Here is a 13,429-nt window from a genome sequence, read left to right as displayed (position 1 = left end):
GGACACTTTCCATTATATGAGTTGTCTGAAAAATGGTTTAGACATCCAGAAAGACCTTTTATTAAATCTGATGTCAAACGTGCAGACAAAAGAAGAACTGTGCACTAAAATAGATGCTCTTCCTGATGATTATTTCAGAAATATAAAAAGGAGTACTGAAGTATTTAAAAAAGGTGTTTTTAAAGGAGTTCCATTGACTGAGCTTCCTGTTAGTTCAAAGCTTTTAAGATCATTTGCAAAAACAAGTTCACAACAGGAGAATGATTGTGTACTGCTTTCAAAACATTTGCAGTGATTTTCAACTCTTTCTAACGTCCCTTTTAGAACAGATTGAAGTTTATGATGAATCTATTGAATCTGCTACAGTGGGCTTAAAAACTATGATTGATAGGGCAGAATTCCTGTTCAACCTAGATTATTTAACATTTCCAAGCACAAAAGTTTCACTTGAACAGGCAGAAAAATACTTCACCAGTTCAGCCAGTTTTTTATATTATGTCAGTGTGTTCTCGTTTCAGTTTTTAAAAACGGTCAATAAAGATCAACTGCTTTTTGAATATAGACAACTTCTAAGCTGCATGATAAATATCATCACTGCTTCGAGAAAAGAACATAACCTTCATGAGCTGAAAAATCTGTTTAAAATGATTGTGGCACAATGCAAAAACAAGTATGCTCTTGCCATAAAGTTGCTAACCTTTGTATTAACCATTCCAGTATCTGAAGCAATATGCGAGAGTTGGGGATCAACAATTACCAGAGTAATGGCAAGCAGACCAGGAGCAAGTGATGGAAGCTGGGATGAAATCGGCACAACTGATCAAAGAACATTCATCATTTCAAATGGTCCCCCATCTGGATACAAAGGAACACGTACATTTCTGAAAGCAGCCCTCCTAAGCAAATATGGTCCATCTTACTACAGACACTTTAAATCTGCATCTTGTAAAAAAAATTCTGAAAATGTGACATCAAAAGTTGTATGTAAAATTCGTGATGGTTCATGTGAATGTTTACCATGTTTTACATAACTTAAGTCATATATATTCAAAATTTGTGATGCATTGCTGATGCTACATGTGAATGTTTTTTTGTTTTGTTTTTTTTTTTAAGTCACACATGTAAAATTTGTGATGCAGCTTGCTACATGTAAGTGTTTTTTACCATCCATGTATGTTTAATCTAAGTTGTATGAAAGATTTCTGATGTTACATTACAGAAGTTAAAGTTCGTTCAAAAAAAAAATCAAAAATGTTTTGTTCATTATGTTTGAAATAAATATTGTTTATGAACGATTTAAAACTGATTTCTATTTCAAAATGACCTGCAGAAAATTTTGAACTAAAAAAAAAACTCATAGCAGAAAGTAAACAAAAGTTCTGCTCCTGGGGTGTTCAGTTAGAAACTATTAGTGCATTGCTGCTCCTTCAACAAATTATACCAAGAGAATGAAACAAATGAGATAATAGAAGTAAATTAGAAAGTTGTTTCAAATTATATTCTCTATCTGAATCATGAAAGAAAAAATTTGGGTTTCATGTCCCTTTAAGGTGTTTGTGCAAATTCAAAAGTGTAGAGTTGTTCTGGGAATATTCTGTTGTAGAAATTCACCTGAAGAGACCGTTATTTCCTAGCAGCCTTTTGTTATTTGTTCCATCATCCCCATACACAGGCAGCAATAGACAGCTCTTTAGGTTTCCTTCAGCATTTATACAGCATTTATTATGTGTGCAGACCGTTTGCAATGCTGCATTTAAAGAGCTATTCTAGTGGAAAAAATGACCGTATAATTTATTATTAGTGACGCTGTAAAGCTGTGTTTAACACCTAAAAAGGAGTTAATTGTTGTTATATACTATACAGATATACAACATTTATTGTATGTACATAACTTTTGCAATGCTGTGCTTAACTTCTGATATATACTGTGCACACATATAAATATTTATTCTTTCTGCAGACCTTTTGCATTGCATCACTTAATTGCTTGTATATGTACTGCGCATATATAACATATATTGTGTCTGCAGACCTTTTGTAATATGGCGTTTAAAAGGACATGAAATCCAACATTTTTTATTTAATAATTCAGATAGAGCATAGAATTTTAAACAACTTCAATAAAGGGCAGTCTATTTAAAAAAAAAAAAAAAAAAAAAACTACAACCCCCAAAGCTAAAATTACAAAAAATAAAAAATGTAAAATTACAGAAAAAAATAAACAAAGCTATCCAAAATTAAAATTTAAACCTAAACTAATACCCTATAAAAATAAAAATCCCCCCAAATAAAAATGCCCCCTAATCTAATACTAAACTACCAATATCCCTTAAAAGGGCTTGTGTGGGGCATTGCCCTAAGTTAAACGGCTCTTTTACCTAAACAAATAACCAATTACCCCCTAACAGTAAAAACCCCCCAAAATAAAAAAAACTAACAGTAAAAAAACCTAAACTACCCATTGCCCCAAAGGGGCATTTGTATGGGCATTGCCCTTAAAAGGGCATTTAGCTCTTTTACTGCCCTTTTAAGGGCAATCAGCTCTTTTCCAGTCCATTAAATACCTAATCTTAAAAAAAAAAAAGAAAAAAAAAAATCCTAACACTAAGCCCCAAATAGATACTCGCCGTTCCTGAAGTTCGGCGGATAAGGTCTTCTTCCAGGTGGCTCTATCATCTTCTATTTTAATTTGGAGCGAAGGCGGCGTGGAGCTGTGGATCCTCAGCGGCCGTCCTCACCGGCGGCACAGAGCTAAGGTGCGGAGCTGTCTTCCCCAACGCATGGATCATCAGCGGTGGTCCTCAACGGCGCCGGTCCATGGCGGCTCCTCTTCATCTGATGTCCGTCGTACACTAAAGATTGATTGCAAGGTACTGCAATCAATTTGGGGTACCTTGCATTCCTATTGGCTGAAATTTTTAAATCAGCCAATAGGATTAGAGCTACTGAAATATTATTGGCTGTTCAAATCAGCCAATAAGATTTCAGTAGCTCTCCTCCTATTGGCTGATTTCAAAATTCCAGCCAATAGAAATGCAAGGTACCCCAATAAATATGGGGTACCTTGCATTGAATCTTCACTGTTCAACAGACGGTCGCATGAAGAAGAGCCTCCACGCTGCTGAGGACTGCCACCATTGAGGACCGCCGCTGAGGATCCAGGCATCGGAAAGACAGCTTTGTACCTCCGCTTCACGCCGCCTTCTGTCCGGATGAAGATTGAAGATGATGGAGCCGCCTGAAAGAGGACCTTCTCCGCCGGACTTCAGGATATGGGGCTTAGGTTTAGGCTTTTTTATTTTAATTTTTGGGTGGTTTTTTTTTTTTTTTTTTTTTTTGATTAGGTTCTTTTGGGCTTGAAAAAGAGCTGATTGCCCTTTTAAAAGGACAGTCTAGACCAAAATAAACTTTCATGATTCAGATAGAGCATGTAATTTTAAACAATTTTCCAATTTATTTTTATCACCAATTTTGCTTTGTTCTCTTGGTATTCTTAGTTGAAAACTTAACCTAGGAGGTTCATATGCTAATTTCTTAGACCTTGAAGCCCACCTCTTTCAGATTGCATTTTAACAGTTTTTCACCACTAGAGGGTGTTAGTTCACATATTTCATATAGATAACACTGTGCTCGTGCACGAGAAGTTATCTGGGAGCAGGCACTGATTGGCTAGACTGCAAGTCTGTCAAAAGAACTGAAAAAAGGGGCAGTTTGCAGAGGCTTAGATACAAGATAATCACAGAGGTTAAAAGTATATTATTATAAATGTGTTAGTTATGCAAAACTGGGAAATGGGTAATAAAGGGATTATCTATCTTTTAAAACAATAAAAATTCTGGTGTAGACTGTCCCTTTAAGGGCAGTAAAAGAGCTGAATGTCCTTTTAAGGGCAATGCCCATACAAATGCCCCTTTGGGGGCAATGGAAAGTTTAGTTTTTTTTTAGTGTTATTTTTTTTTTTATTTTGGGCGGTTTGGTGGATGGGGGGGTTTACTGTTAGGAAGGGACTTAGTATTTTTAGAGGTAAAAGAGCTGTTTAACTTAGGGCAATGCCCTACAAAAGGCCCTTTTAAGGGCTATTGGTAGTTTAAATTAGCGGGTGTTTTTATTTTGGGGGGGATTTTTTTATTTTAATTGTCATTTAGTTTTAATTGGGGTTAATTTAAAGTGTGTTAGTTTAGGGGGCTTAGTAATTAAACTAGTTATTTGCATTGTGGGGGGTTTGGCGGTTTAGAGGTTAATAGATTAATTAGTTTGTTGCGATGTGGGTGTTTGGCGGTTTAGAGGTTAATAGGTTAATTAGGTTTATAGCGATGTGGGGGGTTGGCGGTTTAAGAGTTAATAGGTTAAATAGGTTTATTTCGATGTGGGGGTTTTGCGGTTTAGGGGTTAATAGGTTAATTAGGTTTATTGCGATGTGGGTGGTTGACGGTTAAGTGGTTAATATTTTTATTATGTTATCTGCTGATTAGGGGTTAATTACTTTATTGTTTTGTGAAGTGGGGGTTGACGGTTTAGGTGTTTTTTTTTTGTTAAACTTCGTGCGGGCGGTTACATGTTTTTACTTTTATTTCTTGCAGACGGTCACATGCTTTTTTTAGTTATTGCGTGTTGTCGGTTGCATGGTTTGTTTTTAGACTTCGGGTTTGCCTACGCTGCATCCAGGTGGATTCTTTTGGCAACGTGCGCAGCCAACATTCTTTTGGCTGCCTCGCACAGCCAACATTCCTTTGAAGATGCATCACAACTGGCGACGGCGATGAACTCGTTACAAACTTGATTATAGTATAGATTTGCTTCATTCTCTCTATACCCAGCTAGCTGAACACATCAGTTGAGCCTATGACAAGAAGCATATGTGCAGCCACCAATCGGCACCTAGTTCACTGTAGTGCATTTGAACAATGGTTACCACGAGAATTAAGCAAATTAGATAGCAGAAGTAAATTAGAAAGTTGCATAAAACTGCATGCCCCATCTGAATCCTGAATGTTTAATGTTCCTTTAACTAAGATGATGTTTAGCAGTCACACTGTGTGCTCAGAATGTGACCATGATGAGATGGAGAATATGATAACAGGATACACACAGGTGATGTGAGAGGCGTCAGTGATGTTTTTATGTTTCACTCTTGCAGCGTGTGACTAACTTACTGACAGCGAGTCACATGACCGGGGACAAGATGACAACAGAGAGAATACTGACCCACACCCTGCAGATCATGCACCTGCTGACAGGGGAGGTGAGAGCTGATGGAATATGTCATAACTAAGAGCGTAGATCTCATATGATGCAAAAAATCTTTTCTTTATTTAAATGTCCAGGATTGGAACACAGAACACCATGACGTGTCTGGGTCAAAACCCCTTAATCATATGATACAAATACAATTAAATCACCAAACTTATATAGGTGTGCACACAGGATTAACCCTATACATGTCTTCTGAAATTAAATTCATACATAATTTCCCCACCTAAAGGATAAACAGGTTAAAAAACTACAGCAATATCAAGAGTATAACCCTGACTGTCAAGCATATCAGTAAATCTTAAAAACCAGAAGAACAATAATACAACACCATCCATTACAGATAAAGTTAAAGAGGTGATTATAAGATGACAATTAAAAATATTTACACTCTCGTCAGGCAAATTAACATTTTTTCCATAAACTGTCACATTAGGAACATAATTAATAAAAAGCATCCCAATTGATCTCACTGTTCATCCCCCTAGACTCCAGTGTATCTAATTTAAAGATCCAATAGGTCTCACGTTGTTTGAGTAATAGATTCCCTATTACCTCCTCTCCTAGGGGTTTTAACCTGTTCAATAACTTGATTAATTTGATGTCCTGCTGCCAGGAAATGATGGGCCACAGGGGCTGTGAGTACCTTGCATCTAATATTGCTTTTGTGTTCTGTTATCCAACATAGCAAGTATTACATGTAACATTATCTCTATACTGATATTTATGCCCAGTGTGTGGATGTAAAAAATAAGGGCTCCTAATAATAGAACTGCAATTATTACAGCAAAAACATGGAAAACAGCCTACATTTTTTTTTGGTAATAAACTTTTGTTCCAAAATTTTCCCCGTTCCAATGTCAGCCTTAATCAATATATCACGCAAACTCTTGCTCGGTTTGTAGGCAGGCATTGGAAATTGTAAGAATTTCTCTATATCCGGATTGCATCTATACAAAATATCCCAAGTCACTGTTAAACATGCAGTGGCGAATTCCATCATAGATGACAAAACGGCAACATTCTTACAGGTCAAAGACCCATTGACACCTGTTTTATACATCCTTCTAAAGATTCACAAGTCTTTGGTTGCTCCCCCTGGTTGTCCCATTGTCGCTGGCACTAATTCTGTGTTCTCCAATATAGCGACTTATTTGGAAAAGATACTTAGACCTTTGGTGGAGCAATCAAATTCTTTTGTGAAAGACACTAATGATTTTTTGGCTAAATTGACTAATCTGCAGTTAAATACTGATACATTAATTTTATTCAGCTTAGACGTTACAAGTTTGTATATATCCGTACTGCATGAAAGTGGGTTAAGTGCTGTTAAGTTTGCTTTAAATTCTACAGGGGCTTACACTAAAGATCAGATTCATTTCATCATGCAGTTGCTTTAGATTATTTTGTACAATAACTACTTCCTATTTGAAGATGCTTTTTATCTTCAATTACAAGGAACTGTTATGGGCTCCAATGTCTCCCCTAACTATGCCAATATATACAAAAACATCTTTGAAGAAAAAATAGTTTTTGAGAACAGATTGGTTCGTCAGTGTGGCGCTACATTGACAATATTTTTGGCATATGAGTGGGCGACATTGGAGCCCTAGAAATGTTCATTGATGAGTTGAACCATTCTACTTCTAACATCAAATTCAAATTGGTCCTTAGTGAAGTTAAAATTGATTTTTTTTGGATGTCACTGTAGTTAAGGATGTTTTTGGCTTTAAGACAGATATCTTTAGGAAAGACACTGACAGAAATAGTCTGTTACATTATGAGAGTGCTCATCATCCTTCATTAATTAAATCATTATCATGCAGTCAGATGCTAATGGTTTAAAGGCTTGAGGAAATGGGCAATGAATTCCTTCAGAGAGGATATCCCCACACTTTGCTTGATAGTGATGTACAAGCCATTCAGAGAGATACTTTGTTAAGATTAGGGAAAAAAAATTGAGAAGAAAAGGATGACATTTGTATCTTTATTCTCAAGACAAAGCAGAGAGGTTGCTAGGATTGTTCGTAAACATCCGGATTTAGAGGCATTATTGGAATTTCCGATGCCTGCCTACAAACGGAGCAAGAGTTTGCGTGATATATTGATTAAGGCTGGCATTGGAACGGGGAAAAATTTGGAACAACAGTTTATTACAAAAAAATGTAGGCTGTTTTCCATGTTTGGGCTGTAATAACTGCAGTTCTATTATTTGGAGCCCTTATTTCTTCTACAAGATACGCTGAGTTCACGGATTTCATCCTTACTTGTGGGATTTATCCTCCTGCTAACAGGAAGTGGCAAAGAGCACCACAAGAGAGCTGTATATATAGCTCCTCCCTTCCTTCCACCTCCAGTCATTCTCTTTGCCTGTGTTAGTACTAGGAAGAGGTGAGGTGTTAGTTTTAGATTCTTCAGTCAAGATATTTTTTATTTTAAATGGTACCGGTGTGTACTATTTTTCTCAGGGAGATATCATCAGCTGGATTCTTGAGAGGGATGAAGAGATCTTTTTTTTTCTACCCTGAGATTGATGATCTTAGCAGACGTTACTAAGATCCATTCTGTTTCCCACAGAGTTTCTGAAGGTAGTGCAAGAAAAATCTTCAGTGTGTAGACCGGTGTCATGCTACAAACAGCATTGAGGTATGTTCAGTCTTTTATTTCTGAGGAGACTTGTTATATCAGAACTGGCTGACATTATTCCCTGTAAGGGAAAGGGTAAGCAGTAGACATATAAGTATTATGGGTTTCTGTGTTTACTAGTGTATACATAAGGGTTACTATGTTTATGTAGATCACTTGGGGCTTGACACTGGGAGAGGCAGCTGTGATATTTGCTATGTTTATTAAACAGAGGTAAACTATTTGGCATGATAAATGTGTACATAGGCACTTTTGGGGGACCACATGGCTTTTCGAAACCGCTTCCCATGCGGTTATGGAGTTTAATACGACGCCCATGGTGGGCGGGGCCTGTTTCGCGCACTCAGACGCGCAGTTTTCTCCTCACTAGAAGACAGCAGGCACTAGCTCTGGTGGGGCCTAAAGTAGATATTCAATCACTGGATTGTTGAATCTTTCCTGAGTTCCCTGGGGGCAGGTAGGCGCCACAGGGGCTGTTATTTTTGTTTAATGTTTATTTACCAGATTAAAATACTTTTTACAGGGTAATTTAGCTTTGTTACGTTAGTGCAATAATTTTTGGCAAATTGGAACTGCTCGGAATAATTTTTTTAGTAATAAAAAATAGTTTTGCTGCAGTACAGTAAAATTGTTGCGCTTTTATTATTTAAAGGCGCAGTAGGTTTTTTTCTGAAAAGATTTTTAATCGATTAAAGAGGTTAAAAGACGACTATTGTGGTTTTTGCTAGTTTGTTAACATGTCTGACCTTGAGGAAACTCATCGTCCTATGTGTTTAGAGGCCATTGTGGAACCCCCTCTAACTTTGTGTACTTCTTGTACTGAAAGAGCCTTACAATGTAAAAAGCATATTTTATGTAAAGAAAGTGTGCGTAAGGATGATTCTCAGTCTGAAGAGAATCAGGATATGCCGCCTAATTTTCCCCAAGTGTCACAACCTTTCAACCGCGTCTAATTCATTTACTCTGCAGGATATGGCTGCAGTTATGTCACCTACCCTTACAGAGGTATTATCTAAGTTACCAGTGTTACAGGGCAAACGCAGTAGGACACGTATCAATGTGAATACTGAGTCCTCTGATGCTTTGTTGGCTATTTCCGATGTACCCTCACAGAGATCTGAGTTGGGGGTCAGGGAATTGTTGTCTGAGGGAGAACTTTCGGAATCGGGAAGTGTGTTACCTCAGACAGATTCGGACGTCATGTCCTTTAAATTTAAGCTGGAACACCTCCGCCTGTTACTTAGGGAGGGCTTAGTGACTCTGGATGACTGTGAACCTATTATGGTACCACCAGAGAATTGTGTAAAATGAACCAATATCTAGAAGTGCCCACTTACACTGATATTTTTCCGGATCCTAAGAGAATCTTGGAAATTATCAAGACAGACCGAGTATACCGTTCTCTTCTCCCCCTAATTTTAAGAAAATGTATCCCATATCAGACACCATTCGGGACTCTTGGCAGACTGTCCCTAAGGTGGAGGGAGCTATTTCTACCCTGGCTAAGCGTACAACTATTCCTATTGAGGACAGCTGTGCTTTCAAAGACCCTATGGATAAGAATTAAGAGGGTCTTCTAAAGTAGTTATTTATTCATCAGGGTTTCCTTTTACAACCAATAGCCTGCATTGTTCCAGTTACTACTGCAGCAGCTTTCTGGTTCGATGCCTTAGAAGAGTCTCTCAGAATGTAGACCCCCTTAGAGGACATTTTGGATAGAATTAGGGCGCTCAAGCTAGATAATTCTTTTATCACAGATACCGCCTTTCAAATGGCTAAGTTGGCGGCTAAGAATGCAGGATTTGCCATTCTAGCGCATAGAGCGTTATGGTTAAAATCGTGGTCTGCTGATGTGTCATCTAAGTCAAAGCTCTTGGTTATTCCTTCAAAGGTAAGACTCTATTCAGGCCTGAGTTGAAGGAAATAATTTTTGACATTACTGGAGGTAAAGGTCACGCTCTACCTCAGGATAAGTCTGTTAAGATGAGGGGTAAATAAAATCATTTTCGTTCCTTTCTGAACTTTAAAGGAGTACCCTCTTCTTCCTCTTCCTCTACCAAACAGGAAGGGAATTTTACTCAGGCCAAGTCCGTCTGGAGACCTAACCAGACTTGGAACAAGGGTAAACAACCCAAGAAACCCTCTGCTGCTACCAAGACAGCATGAAGGGGCGGCCCCCGATCCGGGACCGGATCTAGTAGGGGGCAGACTTTCTCTCTTTGCCCAGGCTTGGGCAAGAGATGTTCAGGACCCCTGGACACTAGAAATCGTGACCCACGGGTATCAATTGGAATTCAAAGGTTTTCTCCCAAGAGGGAGATTTCTTCTTTCACGATTGTCTGTAGACCAGATAAAAAGAGAGGCGTTCTTACGTTGTGTAAAAGACCTCTCTACTATGGGAGTAATTTGTCCCATTCCAAGACTAGAACAGGGACAGGGGTTTTACTCAAATCTTTTCGTGGTTCCCAAAAAGAGGGAACTTCAGACCTATCTTAGATCTCAAGAGTCTAAACAAGTTTCTCGGAGTCCCATCTTTCAAGATGGAAACTATCCGAACAAGTTTACTAATGATCCAGGAGGGTCAATATATGACTACCGTGGACTTAAAGGATGCATACCTTCATATTCCTATCCACAAGGATCATCATCAGTAACTAAGGTTTGCCTTCCTGGACAAACATTTTCAGTTTGTGGCTCTTCCTTTCGGGTTGGCCACAGCACCCAGGAACTTCACAAAGGTTCTAGGGTCCCTTCTGGCGGTTCTCAGGCCGCAGGGCATAGCAGTGGCGCCTTATCTGGACGATATTCTGATTCAGGCGTCGACTTATCATCTAACAAAGCCTCATACAGACACTGTGTTGTCCTTTCTGAGAATTCACGGATGGAAGGTGAATCTAGAAAAGAGTTCACTAATTCCACAGACAAGGGTTCCCTTCTTGAAAACTCTTATAGATTCTATAGCCATAAAGATTTTTCTGACGGAGGTCAGAAAGTCAAAGATTCTAAATACATGCCAAGCCCTTTAGTCCAATCCTCGGCCATCAGTTGCTCAGTGTATGGAGGTAATTGGATTGATGGTGGCGGCAATGGAAATCATTCCGTTTGCTCGGTTTCATCTCAGACCACTGCAACTGTGCATGCTCGGACAGTGGAATGGGAACTATGCAGATTTATCCCCTCTGATAAATCTGGATCAAGAGACCAGAAACTCTCTTCTTTGGTGGTTGTCGCCGGAGCATCTGTCCCAGGGGACATGTTTCCGCAGACCCTCGTGGGTGATAGTGACAACGGACGCCAGTCTGCTAGGCTGGGGTGCAGTCTGGAATTCCCTGAAGGCTCAGGGTGTAGGGACTCAGGCGGAGTCTCTACTTCCAATCAATATTCTGGAATTGAGAGCAATATTCAATGCGCTTCAGGCGTGGCCTCAGTTGGCTTCAGCCAGATTCATCAGATTCCAGTCGGACAACATCACGACTGTGGCTTACATCAATCATCAAGGAAGAACGAGGAGTTCCTTAGCGATGATAGAGGTATCCAAGAGAATTTGCTGGGCGGAGGCCCACTCTTGTTATCTGTCAGCAATCTACATCCCGGGAGTGGACAACTGGGAAGCGGACTTTTTAAGCCGGCAGGCTTTTCATCCGGGGGTGTGGGAACTCCATCCGGAGGTATTTGCCTCACTGATTCTCCGATGGGGCAGACCGGAATTGGATCTGATGGCGTCTCGACAGAATGCCAAGCTCCCAAGATATAGATCCAGGTCGAGGGATCCTCGGGCCGAACTGATAAATGCCTTGGCAGTGCCTTGGTCGTTCAACCTAGCCTATGTGTTTCCACCGTTTCCTCTCCTTCCCTGGGTGATTGCTCGGATCAAACAGGAGAGAGCTAAAGTTATTCTAATTGCGCCTGCGTGGCCATGCAGGACCTGTTATGCAGATCTAGTGGACATGTCCTCTCTGCCTCCGTGGAAACTTCCAGTGAGACAGGACCTTCTCATTCAAGGTCCTTTCCAACATCCAAATCTAGTTTCTCTGCAGGTGACTGCTTGGAGCTTGAACGCTTGATTTTATCTAAGCGGGGTTTCTCTGATTCGGTCATCAATACTTTAATTCAGGCACGTAAGCCTGTCACCAGAAAGATCTATCATAAAATATGGCGTAAATATCTTTTTTGGTGTGAATCCAAGGGTTACTCATGGAGTAAAGTTAGGATTCCCAGGATTTTGTCCTTTCTCCAAGAAGGATTGGTGAAAGGTTTATCAGCGAGTTCCTTAAAGGGACAAATTTCAGCCTTGTCACTTTTGCTACACAAACGTTTGTCAGATGTTCCAGATGTTCAGTCCTTTTGTCAGGCTCTAAACAGAATTAAGCCTGTATTTAGACCAATTGCTCCACCCTGGAGTTTGAATTTGGTTCTTAATGTTCTTCAAGGGCTTCCGTTTGAACCCATGCATTCCTTAGATATTAAGTTGTTATCTTGGAAAGTTTTGTTTTTAGTTGCTATTTCTTCTGCTCGTAGAGTTTCTGAGCTTTCAGCATTACAATGTGATTCACCTTTTCTTATCTTTCATTCTGATAAGGTGGTTTTACGTACCAAACCTGGTTTCCTTCCTAAGGTTGTTTCTAATAAGAATATTAAGGAAATTGTTGTTCCTTCATTGTGTCCTAACCCTTCTTCTAAGAAGGAGCGTATGTTGCATAACCTGGACGTGGTCTGTGCCCTGAAGTTTTACTTGCAGGCGACTAAGGATTTCCGTCAATCATCTTCATTATTCGTTGTTTTTTTTTGGAAAGCGTAGGGGTCAGAAAGCTACGGCTACCTCCCTTTCTTTTTGGCTGAAGAGTATCATCCGTCTGGCGTTTGAGACTGCTGGACAGCAGCCTCCTGAAAGAATTATGGCTCATTCTACTAGGGCTGTGGCTTCCTCATGGGCTTTTAAAAATGATGCTTCTGTTGAACAGATTTGCAAAGCTGCAACTTGGTTGTCTCTTCACACTTTTTACAAATTTTACAAATTTGATACTTTTGCTTCTTCTGAGGCTGGTTTTGGGAGAAAGGTTCTTCAAGCAGTGGTGCCTTCCGTTTAGGTTCCTGTCTTGTCCCTCCCTTTCATCCGTGTCCTGTAGCTTTGGTATTGTATCCAACAAGTAAGGATGAAATCCGTGGACTCGTCGTATCTTGTAGAAGAAAAGTAAATTTATGCTTACCTGATAAATTCATTTCTTCTACGATACGACGAGTCCACGGCCCACCCTGTCAATTTTAAGACAGATTTATATTATTTTTGTTTTTATAAACTTCAGTCACCTCTGCACCTTTGGCTTTTCCTTTCTCTTCCTAACTTCGGTCGAATGACTGGAGGTGGAGGGAAGGGAGGAGCTATATATACAGCTCTGCTGTGGTGCTCTTTGCCACTTCCTGTTAGCAGGAGGATAAATTCCACTCGTCGTATCGTAGAAGAAATTAATTTATCAGGTAAGCATAAATTTACTTTTTTTACATCCACACACTGGGCATAAATAGCAGTATAGAG

The 13,429-nt window shown here is 39.5% G+C and overlaps 1 protein-coding gene across 1 annotated transcript in view; it reads left to right on the top strand.

Annotated features, from left to right (window-relative positions):
• LOC128657979 (uncharacterized) overlaps positions 1-13,429 on the top strand; it is a 210,180-nt gene that overhangs the window by 21,420 nt on the left and 175,331 nt on the right. Inside the window, exon 4 of the mRNA XM_053712419.1 lies at positions 5,138-5,242. Within this exon, the coding sequence (XP_053568394.1) occupies positions 5,138-5,242 (105 nt within the window). The remainder of the gene's footprint in view (positions 1-5,137; positions 5,243-13,429) is intronic.

The sequence above is a fragment of the Bombina bombina genome, chromosome 4 (assembly GCF_027579735.1).
Source record: "Bombina bombina isolate aBomBom1 chromosome 4, aBomBom1.pri, whole genome shotgun sequence".
NCBI lineage: Eukaryota > Metazoa > Chordata > Amphibia > Anura > Bombinatoridae > Bombina > Bombina bombina.
The sequence above is the reverse complement of the archived record's forward strand: the minus strand, read 5'-3'. Positions and strand labels throughout refer to the sequence as shown.